The 22,086-nt window shown below is 38.2% G+C and overlaps 1 protein-coding gene across 1 annotated transcript; it reads left to right on the top strand.

The window, feature by feature from the left end:
* Positions 1–15,863, top strand: pkia (cAMP-dependent protein kinase inhibitor alpha). Its single transcript, XM_051098764.1, has 3 exons — positions 1–301; positions 14,323–14,500; positions 14,860–15,863. Exons 2-3 carry the CDS (start codon positions 14,350–14,352, stop codon positions 14,940–14,942), a joined length of 234 nt encoding a protein of 77 aa, XP_050954721.1. The 5' UTR covers positions 1–301; positions 14,323–14,349; the 3' UTR covers positions 14,943–15,863.
* Positions 15,864–22,086: the final 6,223 nt, after the last annotated feature.

The raw sequence follows: 22,086 nt of genomic DNA, 5'->3' as shown, positions 1-22,086 counted from the left end.
AAAGAGTCACTGAACGAATCAGTGAACTGAACGGTTCAAAAGATTCGACTCACTGAGATGAATCAAACGTCTCAGCACTACTGAACATAAGCAGATAGAATGGTTTTGGATAATCCTCGCATATCATCAGCACTCAGTAACGCGCATACGTCATCCCTGTCTTCTCATGCACACTCATGGACTGAACAACCAGCAGCAGCAACAGCACCACTGACAGCACCGTCGCATCCTACTGAAGTATTAACCAGAGCGACAAAACTGCACAGCCTTGACAATTAGGAAAACGTCCAGTTTAAAACAGGTACGATTTGCGAATTCGCTCGGCCTTGTAGATAAGCCCTCTGAGGCGTTTTCTGTGATAAGACTGAGTCGCTCCCACAATTGTTTCATTAGCATCTGTGCATAGCCAGTCAGATTTATATAACCCGCTGCATTCATATAAGCTCAAACGCTGTGCTGTAAATGAAAGGATTGCTCCATTGGGATTTGCACTTGTAGCTGTCATATCTGGACATGTCTTATTGGATACTATGTTTTGATATGATGTTATTACCGAGTACACGTGATATGTCAAGGACGAGAGCGAGTAGGCAGTGCCTTATCACAAAAAGATTTGTATTTTAATTTTTACGTCATATAAAATAATGCATTTTACACTCGAATTGTTCATAAATCTGTCAAATTGACAGGATTGTGTGTTCATTTAAACAAAGACAAAGGGGGAGAGCTAGAATGTCACAGCAATATGCATTGTTTCAGTTTGGCTTCAGTTAATAAGGTGATTTATATTCAGAGTTTGTGGCAATGAGGGTTTAATTATGAATGAAGCACATCTCAGATTATATCTCTATTATTATGATGCACATTGTAACTAACATCAGAGCTCTTATAATTCCAGAACATTCTTAATCATAATATGTCAAAGGACAAAATTGAAGAAAAAGAAAATAAAAGATACTGAAATGAATTAAAAATTATAACTAGGCCTACAGTATGAATGACTACTTCATTTGACTTCTGTTTATTAGTATTGAAATGACCATCATATATTTATGAAAACATTTACCCCCGGTTTCACAGACAAGGTTTAAGCCTGGTCCTAGACTAAAATGTAAGTCTGAGCTGTTTCAACTGAAAGAAACTGGCACTGACTGATCTTAATATATTATCAGTGCCTTTGTTTTGTCTCAAGATTTTCTAAGCATGTTTATAAAAATACTTAAATGTCCTAATTGCACTATGGCCTAATCCTAGCTTAGTTTTTGCCTTGTCTGTGAAACTGGGCCTTATAATATTAGGTACAATCAAATTCGATGTACATTCTGAATAATATGGAAGCCCATTTCCACCACTGAATCAAAAATAAAAAAAAGGTTATTGCAACTTTAAATCTCACAGATATAAACTCACAGTTCGGATTTTTTCCTCAGAATTGCATGATATAAACTCGCAATTGCAAGTTATAAAGTCAGAATTGCGAGATATAAAATAATTTCTGACTTTTTTTCACAAATGCAAGTTTGTATCTTGCAAATCTGACTTTTTTTCTCTGAATTGCATGATGTTTTTTCTTGCAAATGCAAGGTTTGTATTTTGCAGTTCTTACTATTTTCTAAGAAATGCATGATATAAACTTGCAATTGCAAGTTATAAAATCAGAACTGCGTGATTAAAAACTTGCAATTCTAACTTTTCTTATAAATGCAAGTTTGTATCTTGACTTTTTTTCAGAATTGCATGATATAAATTCGCACTTGCGAGTTATTTTCTTAGAATTGGGATATAAACACAATTGTGAGAAATAAAGTCAGAATTGTGAGAAAAAACTTGGAATTCTGACACAAATTTCTAACAAATGCGAGTTTGTATCTCGCAATTATGACTTTTTTTCTCAAAATTGCATGATATAAAGTTGCACTTGCGAGTTATAAAGTCAGAATTGCGAGATAATAAACTCACAACTCACAACTCTGACTTTTTTCTTTGAATTGCAATATAAACGTACAATTGCAAGAAATAAAGTCAGAATTGTAAGAAAAAAATTATTGCTTTTTTTCTCGCAAATGTGAGTTTGTATCTCACAATTCTGACTTTTTTTCTCAGAACTGCAAGATATAAACTCACAATTACGACTGTTTTTTCTTCTCAGAATTGTGTGATATAAACTCAATACTGACTTTTTTCTCAGAACTGCAAGATATAAACTCACAATTGTAAGAAATAAAGTCAGAATTGCGAGATTCTGGAATTCTGGAATTCCGACTTGTTTTCTCAGAATTGCATGATATAAAGTCGCACTTGCGAATTATAAAGTCAGGATTGCGAGATAGTAAACTTGCAACTGTGACTTTTTTCTTAGAATTGCGATATAAACTCACAATTGCAAGAAATAAAGTCAGAATTGTGAGAAATTATGATTTTTTTTCTCGCAATTTTGACATTTTTTTTCTCAATTGTTATATAAACTCAATACTGACTTTTTTCCTCAGAATTGCAAGATATAAACTTACAATTCTGACTTTTTTCTTAGAATTGTGATATAAACTTTTTTCGCAATTGCGAAAAATAAAGTCACAAATGTGAGAAAAACTCTGACCTTTTTCTCGCAAATGCGAGTTTGTATCTCGCAGTTCTGATATAAACTCATAATTCAGACTTTTTTTTTCTCAGAATTGTGATATAAACTCAATACTGACTTTTTTTCTCAGAACTGCAAGATATAAACTCACAATTGTAAGAAATAAAGTCAGAATTGCGAGATACAAACTTGGAATTCTGACTTGTTTTCTCACAAGTATGAGTTTTATATCTCGCAATTCTGACTTTTTTCTTAGAACTGCAATATAAACTCACAATTGCGAGAAATAAAGTCAGAGTTGTGAGAAAATTATGTTAAATTTTTTTTCTCGCAATTCTGACTTTTTTCCTCAGAATTGCAAGATATAAACTTACAATTCTGACTTTTTTCTTAGAATTGCAATATGAACTTTTCTCGCAATTGTGAAAAATAAAGTCACAATTGTGAGAACTTGAAATTCTGACTTTTTCTCGCAAATGCGAGTTTGTATCTCACAATTCTGATATAAACTCATAATTCAGACTTTTTTTTCTCAGAATTGTGATATAAACTCAGTACTGACTTTTTTCTCAGAACTGCGTGGTATAAACTCACAGTTGTAAGAAATAAAGTCAGAATTGCGAGATAAAAATGTGCAATTCTGACTTGTTTTCTCGCAAGTGCGAGTTTGTATCTCACAATTCAGACTTTTTTTCTCAGAATTGCATGATATAGACTTGCATTTGCAAGTTATACAGTCCAGTTTTGAGGGGAAAAAAGACTGTTCTCAGAATTGCAAATTTATATGTTTTGTTAAAAAGTGCTGTATAAATAAAGTGATTGATATCTCACAGTTCTGACTCGCAGTTGCATGTTATTAAGTCAAAACTGCAAGATACAAACTTACAATTCTGAGAAATGAAGTCACAGTTCTGGGAAATTGCGAGTTTATGTCTCGAAATTCCGACTTAATTTCTCAGAATTGCGAGATGTAAACCCGCAATTGTGAGAAAAAGTCAGCACTGTGAGATAAGTTGCAATTACCTTTTTTATTTTTTATTCAGTGGCTTCCATAGAATAACAGAATACTATTTTTTTTTAAATACGAGTTACTATGACTTATATTGAGTGTGAAACAGGTTGCACCTAAACCTTGCTGAACAATTTAATCCTTATGAAAACTTTTATTTTCTAAGTTGCAACCTGTTCTGTCCCAGCACTCAAACATTAGTGGTGTACACATTATGCAAAAAAGAGGCACACCCATCTGTGCACTCTTTCTACAGCAGTCCTGTTTTGTTCTTTGTTATGTAAAATGTGAAGCTGCTGAACCTCTATTGTTGAATTCTCAGTTTGTTAGGGCTGTTTTGTCCAAACTGTTGCACAAGCTGTCTCAGAGGGTGCGTTGGTGGATTCCACAGAGGTCTACCTAGACATAGGGAGGGTAAGCGTGTATGACAACTTTTCTGCATGGTTGTCACGGTTGCCTTGAGGAAGAGCTCACTCAAGTCCATATTGATTTGGACTTGGACTTGAACGCCTTTGCCAAGTGAGCTTTAGATTATGTCTCTTTGCCATGTATAAATGGAAAAAGACAACTAATTTAGTGCTTACAGCCAGAGGCACATCAATAGAATGTGATATTATGGTATATTAACTACAGCGGCCATTGAACGTTTCTGTATTTCTGCAGAAATATGACCTATGCTTGGATGTTCATGTATGTCATATAGCTACATAAAGAGAGTCCAGTAAAACAAATAATACACTTATTTAGTATCCAAAATGAAAACAATGGAATATTTTTGTTAGAGAAACAAAGTGTGTGGGTGTAATACTGTGAACATGTCTTTAATGATGACCTCCTTATGGGTGCTTCATCACACAGTGGTACCATTGTGAAGGCAACAGCTGAGAATGACTGTGCTGAGATGATAACATGGGCTAAATATAACTCTCAGCTCAGGGAAGACCGTCCTCACATCTCATGAGTGATATTTAGTTGAACAAAATTCTAGATAATCTTGCAGAGCTGTCCCACATCTGTTTTGATCATCTGATTTGGGATCAGATTATTAAAATGTTTTATGGGATATATTTTTTTCCCACACAACATGAAAAAAGAATGTCTGATAAGAAGCAAATCCAGAAGGACAATTTAGAAATGCATGAGAACACAAATGTGGCACAGAATAAGCAGTCCCTTATCCAAGCTTATCTTCTTATCTAGGCCAGATTATGGCTGCTTATATAATCTTTACGTTGTTACTTGCTTGGGATTCCTAGAACAGTTATTGTTCAGATGTTGGTCAGTAATAATATCAGTTTGATCACTATCATTCAAAAGTACGATTTTTAAAGATGTTTTTGAAGTTTCTTATACTTACCAGGACTACACTTATTTGATCAAAAATATTTAAAATAGTAATACTGTGAAATATTATTACAATTTAAAATTGTAGTTTTCTATTTGAATATGTCTTAAAATGTAATTTATTCCTGTGTTGGTAAAGCAGAATTTTCAGCAGCCTTTACTCCAGTCTTCAATGTCATATGATCAAAAAATAAATAAATAAATAATAATAATAATAATACAAATATTATGGGATATTTCTTATTAATGATATTGAAATTTATTTTATTTATTTATTTTTGAAAATAGTAATGAATTTTTTTCCAGTATTCCTGGATGAATAGAAAGATAAAAACAGCATTTAAAAGTTTGTTTTTTACACTGTTTTTACTGTCACTTTTGATCAATTTAATGTCTTCTTACTGAATAAGAGTATTAATTTCTCTTGTTTCATATTTTCAAGTTTTTTTTTTAAAGAAAAACATTTAATGAAAACAAATTATATGAAAAAAAAAAAAAATATATATATATACATTTAATGAAAATGTATAAATTAATTATTTAAATAAATTATGTACGTTTTTATATATATATATATATATATATATATATATATATAATGTACAAATATTTATATATTATATACAAATAATGATATATTATAATGTTAAACATTTTAATAATATGTAAAATATTATAATTATTACATTATTATAATATTAATAATTGTGTCTATATAAAATTTGTAAAAATGCATCGCTAAAAGTAAAAATTAATTATTGCATCAGAGCAAGTGAAAAATGGAACTGCTATCTTGAAATATATAAATTACTAATAAATTTGAAATTGTATTTTTGAGAACCATTGTGCCAATGTCACATGGTCCCAAATTTTTTTTTTATTTTGCTGAAAAAGATAAAAAACATATAAAGACTTGTAATAGTCTTTAAAGAAGTCTCTTATGCTCATCAAGGCTGCATTTATTTGATTAAAAATATAAAAAAAACAGTAATATTGCAAAATGTTTTTACAATATAAAATAATGTTTTTTATTTTAACATACTTTAAAATAGAATTTATTCCTGTGATGAAAGCTGAATTTTTATCAATAACAAGTTTAAAAAGTACAGTGTTTATTCAAAATATAAATATTTTATAACAATGTAAATTATTTATTATTAACTTTTATAATTATTTATAATAAACTTTTAATTATTAACTTAATACATCCTTGGTGAATAAAAGTATTAATTTCTTTAAAAAAAAAAAAAAAAGAAACAATAAAAATGTACTGACCCCAAACTTTTGAACGGTAGTGTATATATATATATATATATATACACAGTCATGTGAAAAAAGTTTGGACACCCTATTGAATTCCATGGTTTTCCGTATCAGGATATCATTAAAAAAACTGGTCCTTGGCTGGTCTTAAAATTTTGCAAATAAAACCTCAGATGAACAAAAACACATGGGAAATTGCACCGTGTCATTATTTACTGAACAAAAATAAAGCCAAAATGGAAAAGCCATCTGTGACAAAGTTAGGACACCCTTACTGTTAACATTGGAATTAAGAGGGTAAATCACAGTCAAGCACTGATAATCAAATACCTTTGATTAACTGATCATCGGCAAGTCTGAGCGCCTCTATAAAAGCATAAGCTTTGGCAGTTTGCTGGACTGGAGCCTTCAGGTGTGTGTTAACACAATGCCAAGGAGTAAGACATCAGCAATCATCTTAGAGAAGCAATTGTTGCTGCCATCAATCTGAGAAGAGTAATACAGCCATTTCCAAACAGTCTGACGTTTATTCACAAGTGGGAGACATTTAAAACAGACACCTCTCCTTCCAGGAGTGGACGTCCCAGATAATTCACCCCAAGATCAGACCGTGTAAAGCTCAGAGAAACGGCAGACAACCCAAGAACTACACCTCAGACTCTACAGGCCTCAGTTAACATGTTAAATGATGAAGTTCATGACAATACAATTAGAAAAATATGGGACAAAAATGGCATGTTTGGAAGGCTTGGCAGAAGAAAGCATCTTCTATATATAAAAAAAACCCCATTGCTGCACAGTTTAGGTCTGCAAAGTTGCATCTGAATAAAACACAAGTCTTCTAGAATAATGTCCTTTGAACAGATGAGACAGAAGTGGAGATGTTTGGCCATAATGTACAGCGCCAAGTTTGGTGAAAACCTAAAAAACATATCAGCACAAACACCTCATACCAAAAGACAAGCATGCTGGAGGAGGACTGATCATTTTGGGCTTGATTTGTAGCCACAGGACCTGCGCACCTCACAGTCACTGAGTTGGCCATCAACTCCTCTGTATATCAAAGTATTTTTCAAATAAGTCAAATGCGAGTCAAATGCGAGGGCATCTGACATCTAAAGTTGGGCCAAAATTGGGTCATGCAACAGGACAATGATCCCAAGCCCACCAGCAAATCTACAACAGAATGGCTGAAAAGAAAAGAATCAAGGTGTTGCGACAGCCCAGTCCAAGTCCAGAGCTCATCCTGACTCAAATGCTGTGGTGAGAGCTGTGCATAAACAAATGCCCACAAACCTCAATAAACTGGAGTAACGTTGAAAAGAAGAGTGGTCCAAATTCCTCCAGAACGATGTGAGAGACTAATAAAGTCACAAAAAATGAATGCTTCAAGTTATTGCTGCTAAAAGTGGATCCAAGGTAATTGACTCATAGGGTGTCCTAACTTTGTCACACATGGCCTTTCCATCTTGACTGTATTTTTCTTAATTAAATAATGACACCGTGTGATATGTCATGTGATGACGTTTATCTGAGGATTTATTTTCCAAATTTTAAGACCTGCCAAGGACCAGACATTTTTTTATTATGTCCTGATACAGAAAACGTCTAAGGTTACGTATGTAACCCCGGTTCCCCGAAGGGAACGAGACGCCGCGCTGAAACGCTTTGGGAACGCCTTCAGCGTGACCGCGCTCTGAATCACGTGTGAAATCAAACCAATGGAAGAACGAAACGTCATAGGCGGGTGACGTCACTGACCAGGAAGCATAAAAGCATGTGCGCCAGAACGAGCGTCAGCTTCCAGGAGAGAAGCAGCGCTCGCAGGGACGCAGGAAGATGGCTACGAGACGCGGCGTCTCGTTCCCTTCGGGGAACCGGGGTTACATACGTAACCTAAGACGTTCCCCTTCAGGAACTCGAGCCGCGTCGAAACGCTTTGGGAACGAGATGCCCACGCCGCCAGACCCCTAGTCCCTGCCTAGGATGTGCTAGGACAAAGGACAGAGGCACCGGGCGAGACCCGCAGGTCAAGTTCATAAAACCTGACAAAGGTCAAAGGTGAGGACCATCCCGCAGCGTTACAGATATCTTGCATGGGAACCCCAGCAAGAAAAGCTTTGGAGGCAGCCATGCTCCGGGTAGAATGGGCTCTGACCCCTAGAGGAGGGGGAAGGTCAGAGGCCTCATAAGCAGAAAGAATAGCGTCCACTACCCAGCGACTTAACGTTTGCTTGGAAGCAGGGAGGCCCCTTTTTGGGGGCCATAACAGACAAACAACTGGTCTGACTTTCTCCACCTGGCAGCCCTGTGGACGTATGCATCCAGTGCTCGCACTGGACACATACAATTAAGCTTCTGCTGGTCAGCATCCCGAAAGGGGGGAGGACAAAAGGCCTGAAGTATGACAGGCCGTGGTGTCGAGGAGGGGACCTTAGGGACATAACCCGTTTTTGGATAGAGGAAAGCTTTAGACAGACCTGGCGCAAAGTCCAGGAAGGAAGGGGCCACAGAGAGGGCCTGAAGATCCCCGACTCTCTTAAGGGAGGAAAGAGCTAAAAGAAGGACAGTTTTTAAAGTGAGGAATCTGTCCTAAATTTCCTCAACAGGCTCGAAGGGAGGCCTGCAGAGAGCCTCTAACACCACCGACAAGTCCCATGAAGGGACACAAGGTCGTACCGGAGGCCTGAGCCTCAAAGTACCGCAGAGGAAACGTGTAACAAGAGGGTCCTTTCCCACGGAAAGACCACCAAGAGGGGCGTGGTAGGCTGCAATGGCCGCCACGTAGACCTTCAAGGTGGAGTGGGATAACCCTGCAGACAACCGGCTTTGCAGGAACTCCAGCACTGAACCAACTGGGCAGTTAACTGGGTCTTGCTGGCGGTGTCTGCACCAAGAAGTGAAAAGTTTCCACTTCAGGGCGTACAGTTTCCTCGTGGAGGGAGCTCTAGATTGGAGGATGGTCTCAACAACCTCAGTTGAGAGACCGGAAGCTAAGAGGTGTGCCCCCTCAGAGGCCACACCCACAGCTTCCACAGCTCCGGCCGGGGGTGAAGAATGGTGCCCCCTGCCTGTGAGAGGAGATCTCCCCTGACGGGAATCTCCCAGGGAGAGCCGTCGAGGAGAGAAATCAGGTCCGAGAACCATACTCGGCCCGGCCAGTACGGGGCTACTAGAAGAAGGGACACCCCGTCCCGGCGCACTCTCTCTAGAACTCCCGGGAGCAGAGCGATCGGGGGAAAAGCGTACAGACGTAGCCTCGGCCACGTCTGCACCATGGCATCCAGCCCCGGGGGAGCTGGATGAACTAGAGAGTACCAGAGGGGACATTGCGTGTTCTCCCTCGTGGCAAAAAGGTCCACCTGGGCTGGACCAAACACTCTCCAGATCTGCTTCACCACCTCGGGGTGAAGCATCCATTCCCCGGGCCTCGGCCCCTGTCTCGATAGGATGTCTGCTCCCAAGTTGAGATGCCCAGGAACATAAACTGGTCTCAGCGAGAGGAGTTTGCCCTGGGACCACACAAGGATCTGGTGCGCCAGCTTGTACAAGGGACGCGAACGCAGACCTCCCTGGTGGTTGATGTAAGAGACCACCGAGGTGTTGTCGGTGCGGACCAACACATGGCGGTCTCTTAGGTCCGGGAGAAAGTGTTTCAGAGCCCGAAACACGGCCAGCATCTCCAGGCAATTTATGTGCCACGTGAGTTGGCGACCGCTCCACAGACCGCGGGCAGGGTGGCCACTCATGACCACTCCCCAACCGGTGAGGGACGCGTCCTTCGCTAGCGTTACGCGGCGACAAGGAGCTCCCAACACCGGGCCCTGAGACAAGAACCAAGGCTTCCTCCACATGTCCAGGGCACGTAGGCAACGCCGCGTGACCCTGATCATGCGAAGTGGGTTTTCCCCTTGGGGAGAACTCCTTGGTCTTGAGCCACCACTGTAGGGGTCTCATGTACAGCAGGCCAAAAGGTATCACGTTGGACGCTGCTGCCATCAGACCCAGCAGTTGCTGGAACTGCTTTACAGTGAGTGACCGGCCTTCCTTCACTCTCTTGACTGCAGTGAGGATCGACTCGATCCGAGCAGGAGACAGACGTGCCTGCATCGTGGTCGAATCCCACACCACGCCCAGATAAGTGGTCCTCTGTAATGGAGAAAGCACACTTTTCTTGGCGTTCAGTCTCAACCCCAGCACTTTCATGTGAGCGAGAACGACATCTCGATGCCGAACTGCCTCTATCTCCGACTGAGCTAGGATCAGCCAGTCGTCGATGTAATTGAGTATGCGGATGCCCTGGAGTCACAGAGGAGCCAGAGCTGCATCCACACACTTAGTAAAAGTGCGGGGGGGAGAGTGCTAGGCTGAACGGAAGAACCCGATATTGGTAAGCTTTCCCCCTGAAAGCAAACCTCAGGAACTTCCTGTGATGAGGAAGGATGGAGACGTGAAAATATGCGTCTTTTAGATCTATCGTGACAAACCAGTCCTCGGACCTGATCTGAGACACAACTTGCTTGATGGTGAGCATCTTGAACTTCAGTCTCTTGACTGAGCGGTTCAGCAGACGCAGATCTAAAATGGGACGCAGGCCCCCATCCTTCTTCGGAACAATGAAGTACCGGCTGTAGAACCCGAACTCTCTTTCGTGAGGAGGGACCACCTCGATGGCCTCCTTCCTCAGGAGAGTGGCTACTTCCTGTTCCATTACCAGACCCTGCTCGGGGCCCACCAGCGTGGGAGAGACCCCGTTGAACGGCGGAGGTGGTGCGCCGAACTGAATGCGATAACCTCGCTCTACAGTATGCAGGACCCAAGCAGACACATTGGGCAGTAGTTTCCACGCTGCCAAATGATCTACTAAGGGAACCAGCCTCTCGAGGCTGGCCTCTGGTGTTATGTGGGCCGCTGGAACGGTGTCCTGAAACGGTTGCCCGGCAGGAAGCACCTGAACCAGCGGTCCCAGAGACCCCCGCGGGGGTGGCGAGCTCCCCAGCCCCGCTACGTTGCCGGGCGGGAAAAACTGGGGTGGATGCTCGCTGGAGACCGCTGCGCCCTGAAACAGTGGAAGGGTTGGCAGAACGGTCTCCCGGGGGCACAGGGGGGACCCGGACACCGAGTACTGCGGTGCTACCCGTTTCCCCCCAGATGGGGCTGCCCCCGGCGGTCCTGACCCGTCAGGACCGTTTGGTCGAGGACCTCTTCGACTGAAGCACGACCCTCAGATCGGGCTTAGCCTGGGAGGTCCTCGACCTAGAGCGTTTGACCACTCGCTCTCGATGGGGAGGAGTGCGAGTGGCCACGCTCTGTTTCTGTGCTTCCCGGTGAGAGGAGCTGGTAGACGGCCGGGGCTGCTCCGTCGCAGCAGCCCTTATGAGCTGGATGGCGGCGAGGGAGGAACCGCTGAAACGCCGCCGCTTGCTTACGCGCCTCCTGGTATCTGTCGACGACGGCATTGACGGCGTCGCCGAACAGACCAGCAGGCGAAAGCGGGGCGTCTAAGAGGAAAACCAGAGATGTCTCTCCGTGGCCACAAGGGCTGCCATAGACCGCCCAATGGCACGGGCGGTCTCCTTAGTGGCGCGGAGAGACAAATCAGCGGTCCTCCTAAGCTCGGAGATGTCACTATCCTTAATCTCCTCGCCTTCATCCAGCTCCTTTAGCAGGTCAGCCTGGTACGCCTGTAACACCGACATGGTGTGCAGACACGCACCAGCCTGACCCGCAGCCGTGTACCCCTTGCCCACCAGCGCTGAGGTGACTCGCAGCGGCTTGGAGGGCAAGACCGGAGCCTTCAGAGACGATGCGGACTCGGGGGACAGATAGCTTGCGAGCGTCTGTTCCACCCGAGGCATCGCTCTGTACCCTCGCTCATCCAACCCCGCCACATAACCGTAGTTATAAGAAGCAGGGATGAACAAGCGGGACGAGAAGGGTGCATTCCATGATCTTGACACCTCAGTGTGGAGATCAGGAAAGAACGGAAAGCTCCGGCGTGCTGGAGGTGGTCGAAAGCGCAGAAATCTCTCGTCCAACTTGCTTTTCTGCGGCTCGACTAATGGCTCGGCGGGCCAATCGATGCTTAACTTGGCCACCGCCCGAGTCACCACCTCCAGCAGCTCCTCATACTGGGGAAACTGAGGTGCTGCAGCCTCATCCACACTCACCACATCAACCTCCTCGGAGGAAGATATGGGGAGCATGGAGGCCGACCCCCGGGGGGAAGAAACCGCAGCGCGGGCTTCCGATCCCGAGGGCCGGGCAGCGGGTCTGGTGGGTGAGGCAGGAGATAGGGGATCACCCGTCTCCATACCCTCCACCAGATCCAGTTGCGAACCCCACGAGTGTAGCCAGAAGCTGGACCGGACCCGCGGGGAACGCTGATGAAGGATCCCTCCGGGGAGAAGAGATCCTCCCGGGAGCGGAGCAGACGCATAGGTAATGCGTCGCAATGCGGGCAATCGCCCCCCTTGAGGGCTGATGCCGCATGCTCCGCTCCCAAGCAAGCCACGCATAGAGCGTGTGTATCCCCGCTCGAGATGTAATGAGAGCAAGGAGGAACACACGCTCTAAAACCTGGCTTGCTAATGTTCTTAGTCTTTTCACAGTTTTTGGACATACTGCCTCAAAATAAAAGTGGTGCTAACTTGCGACCAAATGAGACAGCACAGACAAACACAGAGCGCTGCTGAAAGACAGAAGCTGACGCTCGTTCTGGCGCACGTGCTTTTATGCTTCCTGGTCAGTGACATCACCCGCCTATGACGTTTCGTTCTTCCATTGGTTTGATTTCACACGTGATTCAGAGCGCGATCACGCTGAAGGCGTTCCCAAAGCGTTTCGACGCGGCTCGAGTTCCTGAAGGGGAACCATGAAATTCAATAGGGTGTCCTAACTTTTTCACATGACTGTACATATATATATATATATTTTTTTTTAACTGTTTTTGCTGTTACTTTTGATCAATTTAATGTCTTCTTATTAAATAAGAATGTTAATATCTCTTGTTTTTTTGTTAAACATTTAATGAAAACAAATAATATTTAATTTTATAAATTATATTATTTACAATTTTTAAAATTAAAACAAAATATTTAAAATTATATTTTACATATACATATATATATTAGGCTTGCCACGATAGACGGTGTTGACGGTGTTACCGGTTTTAAGACGCAACACCGGTGACATCACTTTTCCACCGTGACACCGTCCCCACATTTTTTTTTTTTTTTTTTTTTAAGTACTCGTTTTTTTATTAAATATTTATTTGAATTAAATGGAAAATATAATTCTAAATAATTTACTTAAGACGAGAGCATGCACTATAATTAAAAACTGAACATGGCTACAATACGTCATATTTCATTTATCACGTGAGGAGAACGAGAGGAGTCGAATTTACAGAAAGAGAATGGCGTTGTGTTTTTTTTTTTCGTTATGTTAATAAAAGTTCTGTTTAATATCAGTGATTTTTTTTTTTTTTTTTTTTTTTTGTACTTTCGTTGTCGTCCATTCAAACAATTGACGCCGAATTGCCAATTCCCGCAAAACTGAAAGTGAAAGTATAATACGCACGCATTTATAAGCTATTTAAATGCAGAAAAAAAGAGGAAACCCCCACCCCCACGGTGATACCGGTATTACCGGTGTTGTCACATGTCGATTAACCGGTGGGGAAATTTCCTCATCGTCACAACCCTAATATATATATATATATATATATATATATATTATAATTAAATAATTAAATATTTTTAACATGTATAATATTATAATTATTATATAATATTATAATATTAATAACTGTATCTATGTAAAATAAAAAATAAAATTCATTGATAAAAATAAAAATGGACCATTGCATCAGAGCAAGTGAAAAATCTTGAATATATATATATATATATATATATATATATTATTAATCATTTTTACATTTTATTTTTTGGGAAGCAGTGGCCCAATGTATAGCAACAAGCCAATAAATATTTTAATAATTGCACTAAAATTTTAAGGAATTTAGTGTGATAATATTCTTAAAGTCACATGAGTTTTTTTCTGTTAAATGACTTGCAAGGCAAGCACACGTCACAGCGGGCCTTCAAAACATCTCTCTCCATCACAGGCACTGCTATGTTGAAACGCGTTAGATATGACTGATGTTGAGGTGACGTATGAAGACTTCATCGCCTCTGGAAGGACAGGCAGACGCAATGCTGTACACGACATCCTGGGATCCTCCGGTGGCCTGGACGCTAGCGGACTCTCCCAAACTCTGTCTGAGCTCAATATCAGCAAAGCAGGTGAGTAAAGTGAGTGTTAGTGAGTCTTCAGAAAGAACATGGAGTGTCATGAAAACACTGCAGTAATGTAATATGGCACTGAGAGGCAGGCTGGCCATGAATAATGTATCAGACTATCCTGCTTTGGGCAAACTAGAGAGTTTAGAGAGCATGTTAGTGGCTCCCCACATCAGTTTTTTGCTCGAAACAAACACGGATGTGCTTTATCAAATATAGGGCTGTTAGCTGAGGGCATCCCTGTGAAAAATCCATGGCGGCGACTGCTAAACAGCCTGTCGTGCCGTAGGCCGTCGAGGATCCGCTTTTTATTCAAACCATCTCGTTTTCACTACCAAACTCTGTATTTTTTGCTCCTTTAGAGGCAGGGAACGATGAAGAGAAAAGCCAGAGCTTGGCCGACTCCGAACCCAAGCAGGAAGAAGGCAAAGGGGAAGGTACATAACAGACTTCAGTGACAGAATCTGGAAATACCCCCTCTAGTGGCCGATTTTAAAACTGAGCATGGAGGGGTCGACACTGAAAGTAGCGGAGCATCCCTCTCTCTGAAGGATCTAGATGGAGGAGACTTTGCTTTGAGGAAGCTACTGTAAAAGGCTGGGCCTTAAGAACCACAGCACCGCTGTTTTTTCGACAGCGAACGCTGCTTTAGCTGATGTAGGTACTGTATGATTTTTACTTAGAAATTCACTCTAGTTGTTAGAGCGACTGGTGGAAATTTGGGTCAGAATGACATTAGAAGACGCTCTTGGGAGATCACATGGATCTTATCACCCACTGAATTGATGATTTGGGATTCACCGATTAACTGCCAGAGTAGCGCAGCTAATACGCACTCAATGTTCAGTCATTTTCTAGGTGTAGTGTTGTAATAGTAATATCAGATTTTGATATTCAATTGTGCTGTCTTTGATATCACGTTGATATTCACATAATATAAGTGCTGCACTTTTGTTAAACACTGAGTTCAGATTCAACTGTTTATGATGGTCTTGCATGGCACTGCTCCTGACAGAATACGTGTGTGTAACTGTTCACATCCCGCAAAGGACTAATCATTTGTGAGCCGAACATTTGCAGCGTGTGGTGATGCTAATTCTGAGTGTTTTATGATGAAAATTTTTCTCGTGTTATCAAATCTAGCGTGATTTGAAGTCTGACTGACACTGCCTATTAACCTTTTTGGAAATGTGTTCAATAGAGCTTGCCTTACCAAACCTCTGCTCATATTTTGTCTTCCAGTCATTAGCTCTATGTCTTCAATTTTGCATACATATATTTGACGATATTTTCATCTGTGGGTACGTAAATATTTGAATAAATTCAAGCAATCTTTGGGGAAAATGGGAGCATTTTTATTCATTATTTGTATATGTTTATACATATATTTATCAATTAGTCATAATTGAGTATTAATGTATTTAATGTAGTATTTATGTTTTATATTTTAATTTGTTTTATATGTTTTTTTATATGTATTTGTGCATATTATATATATATATATATATGTGTGTGTGTATGTATGTATGTGTATATATATATATAACATTCATTATATTATGTATATGCATGCATATATTGTATTATTTATATTTGTGCATCTATTTGTTAATAGATCTGTTTGTATTTTAATAATATATTATTTCTATTTTCTTTATTAATTAATCAAAATATGTCGTGTATATATATATATATATATATATATATATATATATATAGTGGGTACGGAAAGTATTCAGACCCCCTTAAATTTTTCACTCTTTGTTATATTGCAGCCATTTGCTAAAATCATTTAAGTTTTTTTTTTTTTTTTTTTTTTCCTCATTAATGTACACACAGCACCCCATATTGACAGAAAAACACAGAATTGTTGACATTTTTGCAGATTTATTAAAAAAGAAAAACTGAAATATCACATGGTCCTAAGTATTCAGACCCTTTGCTCAGTATTTAGTAGAAGCACCCTTTTGATCTAATACAGCCATGAGTCTTTTTGGGAAAGATGCATCAAGTTTTTCACACCTGGATTTGGGGATCCTCTGCCATTCCTCCTTGCAGATCCTCTCCAGTTCTGTCAGGTTGGATGGTAAACGTTGGTGGACAGCCATTTTTAGGACTTCTCCAGAGATGCTCAATTGGGTTTAAGTCAGGGCTCTGGCTGGGCCATTCAAGAACAGTCACGGAGTTGTTGTGAAGCCACTCCTTCGTTATTTTAGCTGTGTGCTTAGGGTCATTGTCTTGTTGGAAGGTAAACCTTCGGCCCAGTCTGAGGTCCTGAGCACTCTGGAGAAGGTTTTCGTCCAGGATATCCCTGTACTTGGCCGCATTCATCTTTCCCTCGATTGCAACCAGTTGTTCTGTCCCTGCAGCTGAAAAACACCCCCACAGCATGATGCTGCCACCACCATGCTTCACTGTTGGGACTGTATTGGACAGGTGATGAGCAGTGCCTGGTTTTCTCCACACATACCGCTTAGAATTAAGGCCAAAAAGTTCTATCTTGGTCTCATCAGACCAGAGAATCTTATTTCTCACCATCTTGGAGTCCTTCAGGTGGTTTTTTATGTGTCTTGGACTGAGGAGAGGCTTCCGTCGGGCCACTCTGCCATAAAGCCCCGACTGGTGGAGGGCTGCAGTGATGGTTGACTTTCTACAACTTTCTCCCATCTCCCGACTGCATCTCTGGAGCTCAGCCACAGTGATCTTTGGGTTCTTCTTTACCTCTCTCACCAAGGCTCTTCTCCCCCGATAGCTCAGTTTGGCCGGACGGCCAGCTCTAGGAAGGGTTCTGGTCGTCCCAAACGTCTTCCATTTAAGGATTATGGAGGCCACTGTGCTCTTAGGAACCTTAAGTGCAGCAGAAATGTTTTTGTAACCTTGGCCAGATCTGTGCCTTGCCACAATTCTGTCTCTGAGCTCTTCAGGCAGTTCCTTTGACCTCATGATTCTCATTTGCTCTGACATGCACTGTGAGCTGTAAGGTCTTATATAGACAGGTGTGTGGCTTTCCTAATCAAGTCCAATCAGTATAATCAGCTGGACTCAAATGAAGGTGTAGAACCATCTCAAGGATGATCAGAAGAAATGGACAGCACCTGAGTTATGCAATATAACAAAGATATAACAAAGCAATATAACAAAGAGTGAAAAATTTAAGGGGGTCTGAATACTTTCCGTACCCACTGTATACATACACACATATATATATATATATATATATATATATATATATTATAATATAAATAATATAAATTATTCTTATTGTATAATATTACTTATGTTACTTATAGATGTATTTAAAATAAAAAATAGCTAAATTATAAATACAATATAGATAAATTAAAAAAATATAATAAATGCTTATGTATATATAATATATAATAAATGCTTATGTATATATAATATATATAATATATAATAATATATTTATTATATACAAAACATTATATATATATATATATATATATATATCATTATTTCTATTTTTTTCTACATATATTTATTAATTAATCAAAATCTATAATTATTTATATAATATATTATTATATAATAATAATTATTATTATTATTATATATAACATTACTTATATATATTGTGTGTATATACATAAGCATTCATTATATTTTTTGATTAATATTTATGCATATATTTTATTAATATTTTATATTTGTGCATCAGTTTATGAATTAATTTGTATTTTTATAATTAATTTATTAATATATATAATTTTGTATTGTTTCTATATATTTTTACATATATTAATTAATCATATTGCATTATTATTTGTTTTATATTTTATTATTTATTTATTTTTGTGCATGTAATATATATTATTTATTTATTTATAGATATATAAGTCCATGTAGTTATTTATATATAAGCATTTGTTATATTATTTTAATTATTACAATGACATTAATAATTAATTAATAATATATTAATAATAATTAATATTTCCAATATATATAAATGTATAATTTATCATTAAAGTGTACTTTTTAGAATGTATTTCATAATTTAATACAGAATTAATATTTAAGAATTCTTAATTATATATATATATATATATATATATATATATATATATATATATATATATATATATATAGTCAGTATAGTTATTTATGTATAAGCATTTGTTATATTATCTTAATTATTAAATTTTTTGCATATATTTATAATTTATTGTAATGCATTTATTTGTTAAGGTATACATTTTTCTCATTTATATATATTATTATATTATATTATATTATATTATATTATATTATATTATTCATCATATATGCTCTATACTAAGATATTAACAGTGATTAAGATAGTGACAGTGTTATTCCACGGGATGGCGCTGTTCATTCACAAATCTCTTTTATTTCAAGTGCAGCTCCACCTAATGAGCGATTGAAGCTAGTGCACATCATCCATTTTGGAGTATTATATTAGTTCCTTTTTAAATGTCAGTTATGTTTAATTATACTTTAGGTGCCTATAGCTGCATAATATTTTTAAAACATGCAATGTTTTTGCTTTCTCTTGCATATATTGCAATATTTAGCAATGCAATTCTTTTCCTGATTAAAATGGATACAACATGACAGAAGAAATGAAGTGCAAGTGCGAAAACCTGCGGAAAGACCAGCGTTTCCTTTCGCCATTTGCCGTGTCATTTCTCTGTAAGTATTTTGAGACCTCCAAACCCTTTGGCATAGTCGCTGACCTTTTCTGCCTTTTAAGTGGCAGAGCCGCACATTAATCATTAATCAGCTTACACCACACTGGAGTTCACAGTTCTCAACCAATTTTCACATCCAATGAATCCATGTGGCTTTTCTGAGAGATCAGTTATGTAATTGTGACCCCTGTGCATGAGCAATAGAGACATAAGGTGGTTTAAAGCCAGTTGGTACCACGGCCTTAAAACTTTGATCACACACTCCAGTTGTAATTTCAAATCTGTCAAGCATGTCTGTCCACTCAATCACGCTCCACAGAGGTGGCGTCTGGTGGGCCCTGTAGCTGCCGTTTGATTGGAAACCAAACAGCGGAGGTGCATTTGTGGTCCTAATCTAGGCCTGTGTGAATTATAATAATCGATTATGATGGGAAAACTATCCAGTAATTGAAAACCCAAAAGTTCTCCTCAAAAAATTAATTCCATGCATTTATACTGCAGCTGAACTCCTATGAACTTGCACAAACTCTGTAACAAATGAGCTGTTTACATTTTCCTATATTGGTGTGAGAGAAAGGGGATGTGTAAGAACAAAACTCCTAAAGTTAGACTTGGACTGTGGCCTTGCCCTGGAGTGCAGAGTGAAAATTCAAATCTATGCGGAGCTATTATTCAGATGGAAGGTGTCTGTACGTGTGGGCAGGGCTGAATGGCTCAAGGGAGTGAAATTGAATCTGTGGTCTGGGAGCTCTGCTACTCTTAGTCTGCTACCTCTGACAGTGATGGATTTTGTCCTGATGGGAGAGTGTCATACCATCATTTCTAATCTCTCTCTCTCTCTTTCTTTTCACACACACACTCACACTTATATGCACGCACAAATATACTGTTGCTTAATATGTGAAAACCTAACTACAACCTGTATTTAACACAATTAAATGGATAATTCAACCAGTTAACCACATAAAAAAATATATATGTTGTGCTGCTTTTGTCCATATGATGACAGTGAATGGGGACTGGAGTAGGCATGCACTAAAATAAAAAAAAAAAAAGAACAATAAAAGTGGTCATAGACTAGATGTAATATATTTAAAGAGATGCAATATATTTAAATTTTCTTCAAGCCATAAAAAATACAAGAAACTGAGATTTAATATATTATTTGCTGAACATCTCAGATGTAGGTTTTAAATCAAATTGATGTTGAAGACTTTGGTCACATGACTATATATATATATATATATATATATATATATATATATATGTATATATGTGTGTGTGTGTGTGTGTAGGCCAGTTGCCAAGGCAGCATTTCTCATTTCTGAAGTATATAAGTATATATATATTCTGTTGTTAGTGTAGCAATATATATATATATTATATATATGCGCTTTTGTTACATTTATTTAATTATATTTAATAATTTCTCATTTTTTAAGTGCTAAAATCACTAAAACTAAAAATAGATTTAAAAACTATATAGACATACATATATGAAAACTGGAAATTTAAAAATAAAAAATTTTACTATTTACTATAACAGTTATACTAAAAAAAAACACACACAAAAAAAATTATGGATTTGGAATAACCTGAGGGTAAGCAAATGATGAAGAAATTTTTAATTAAATATGAACAATAAATCAGTGAACCTGGAAAAAATATAGATGGGTGCATTAGACAAAAGCATAAAAAAATCACTTTTATCAGGCTTACAAGATTATAATAATACATCAATGAACCTGAAAAATAATAGATATATAAGTAGATGAGACTAAAGCTATTAAAGAAGAAAAAACACACAAACTTTTAAAAACTAATTAGAGTTACTAGTTACCTCTCACAAATAGTAACTAGTTAGTAGTAATAGTCAGTAACTGAGTTAGATTGTTCTAAAAGTAAGTAATTACCAGGGAAAGTAACTATTGTGTTAATAATAATAATAATAATAATAATAATAATAATAAAAAAAGTTCAAATATGTCAAATAACTTGAATGCCCCCAATATTAAATATGTTGGATGAAATTTTAATGAAATAAATGCAATTTTTAGTTTTTAGTTTTACTCACCAAACTAATATTAAATATCTGATATTATATATATATATGACATTATGATAATTTAGCATTAAACTTTTAAACTTTAGCATTAAAGAAATTAGAACTTTCATAATTTGAATAACCATGTATGAATGCATATTTCTCATGTTGACTGAACTTAGGACTTGTGGTGGTGCTTAAGATATTGTTTGTAATTTGTAGTATCTATTAAAAAGGGAAAAAATTAAAAATAATACTAATAGGATAACAAAACTACAGATTCTACTACTGATAACAATATAAAACGCACCAAGGATTAATGAGCTGCTGGGTTCATGAATATTAATCACGCTGTCTGCGTTCGCTCGAACTGATATGCTGAAATAAAAACAGGGACGATAATTAGTGAGCGCCAGCCAATGAAATTGCCGTTTGAGCATTAGTATTATAATATTAATATTATAATAATATTTACATAAATTATAGTAACGCTGCATTTTATTGTCAGTAACGGCATTGCAACGGGGGAAACAGTAATTCGTTTGATTGCTCGCTACTGAAAAAATAACGCCTTACTTGATCGTAATATTTAATAATAACAATAAATCAACAAACCTGAAAAATCATAGATAGGTGCATAAGAAAAAACTTAAAGAATACAAAAGGGGGAGTCACTCCAGTGAAATGACTTTCATCAGGCTTACATGATCATAATATTAAAAATTATTTGACAATTTTAGTGATCAATTCTTAATAAATAATATAATGCATATTAAAAACAAATTAATGAATCAAAAAAACAGATAATGTAGGTGCATAAGACAAAACCTAATAAAGAGGAAAAACACGTCAATTAAAAAAAAAAACCTGTG

This window comes from Labeo rohita, chromosome 24 (assembly GCF_022985175.1).
Source record: "Labeo rohita strain BAU-BD-2019 chromosome 24, IGBB_LRoh.1.0, whole genome shotgun sequence".
Lineage (NCBI taxonomy): Eukaryota > Metazoa > Chordata > Actinopteri > Cypriniformes > Cyprinidae > Labeo > Labeo rohita.
Note: the sequence above shows the minus strand (reverse complement) of the source record. Positions and strands in the feature narration are given on the sequence as shown.

Coding starts and splice junctions, on each gene's coding strand:
- pkia (XM_051098764.1), top strand. CDS start 14,350: ATGACTGATGTTGAGGTGACGTATGAAGACTTCATCGCCTCTGGAAGG. Junction 14,501..14,859: donor GCTCAATATCAGCAAAGCAG/GTGAGTAAAGTG, acceptor TTGCTCCTTTAG/AGGCAGGGAACGATGAAGAG.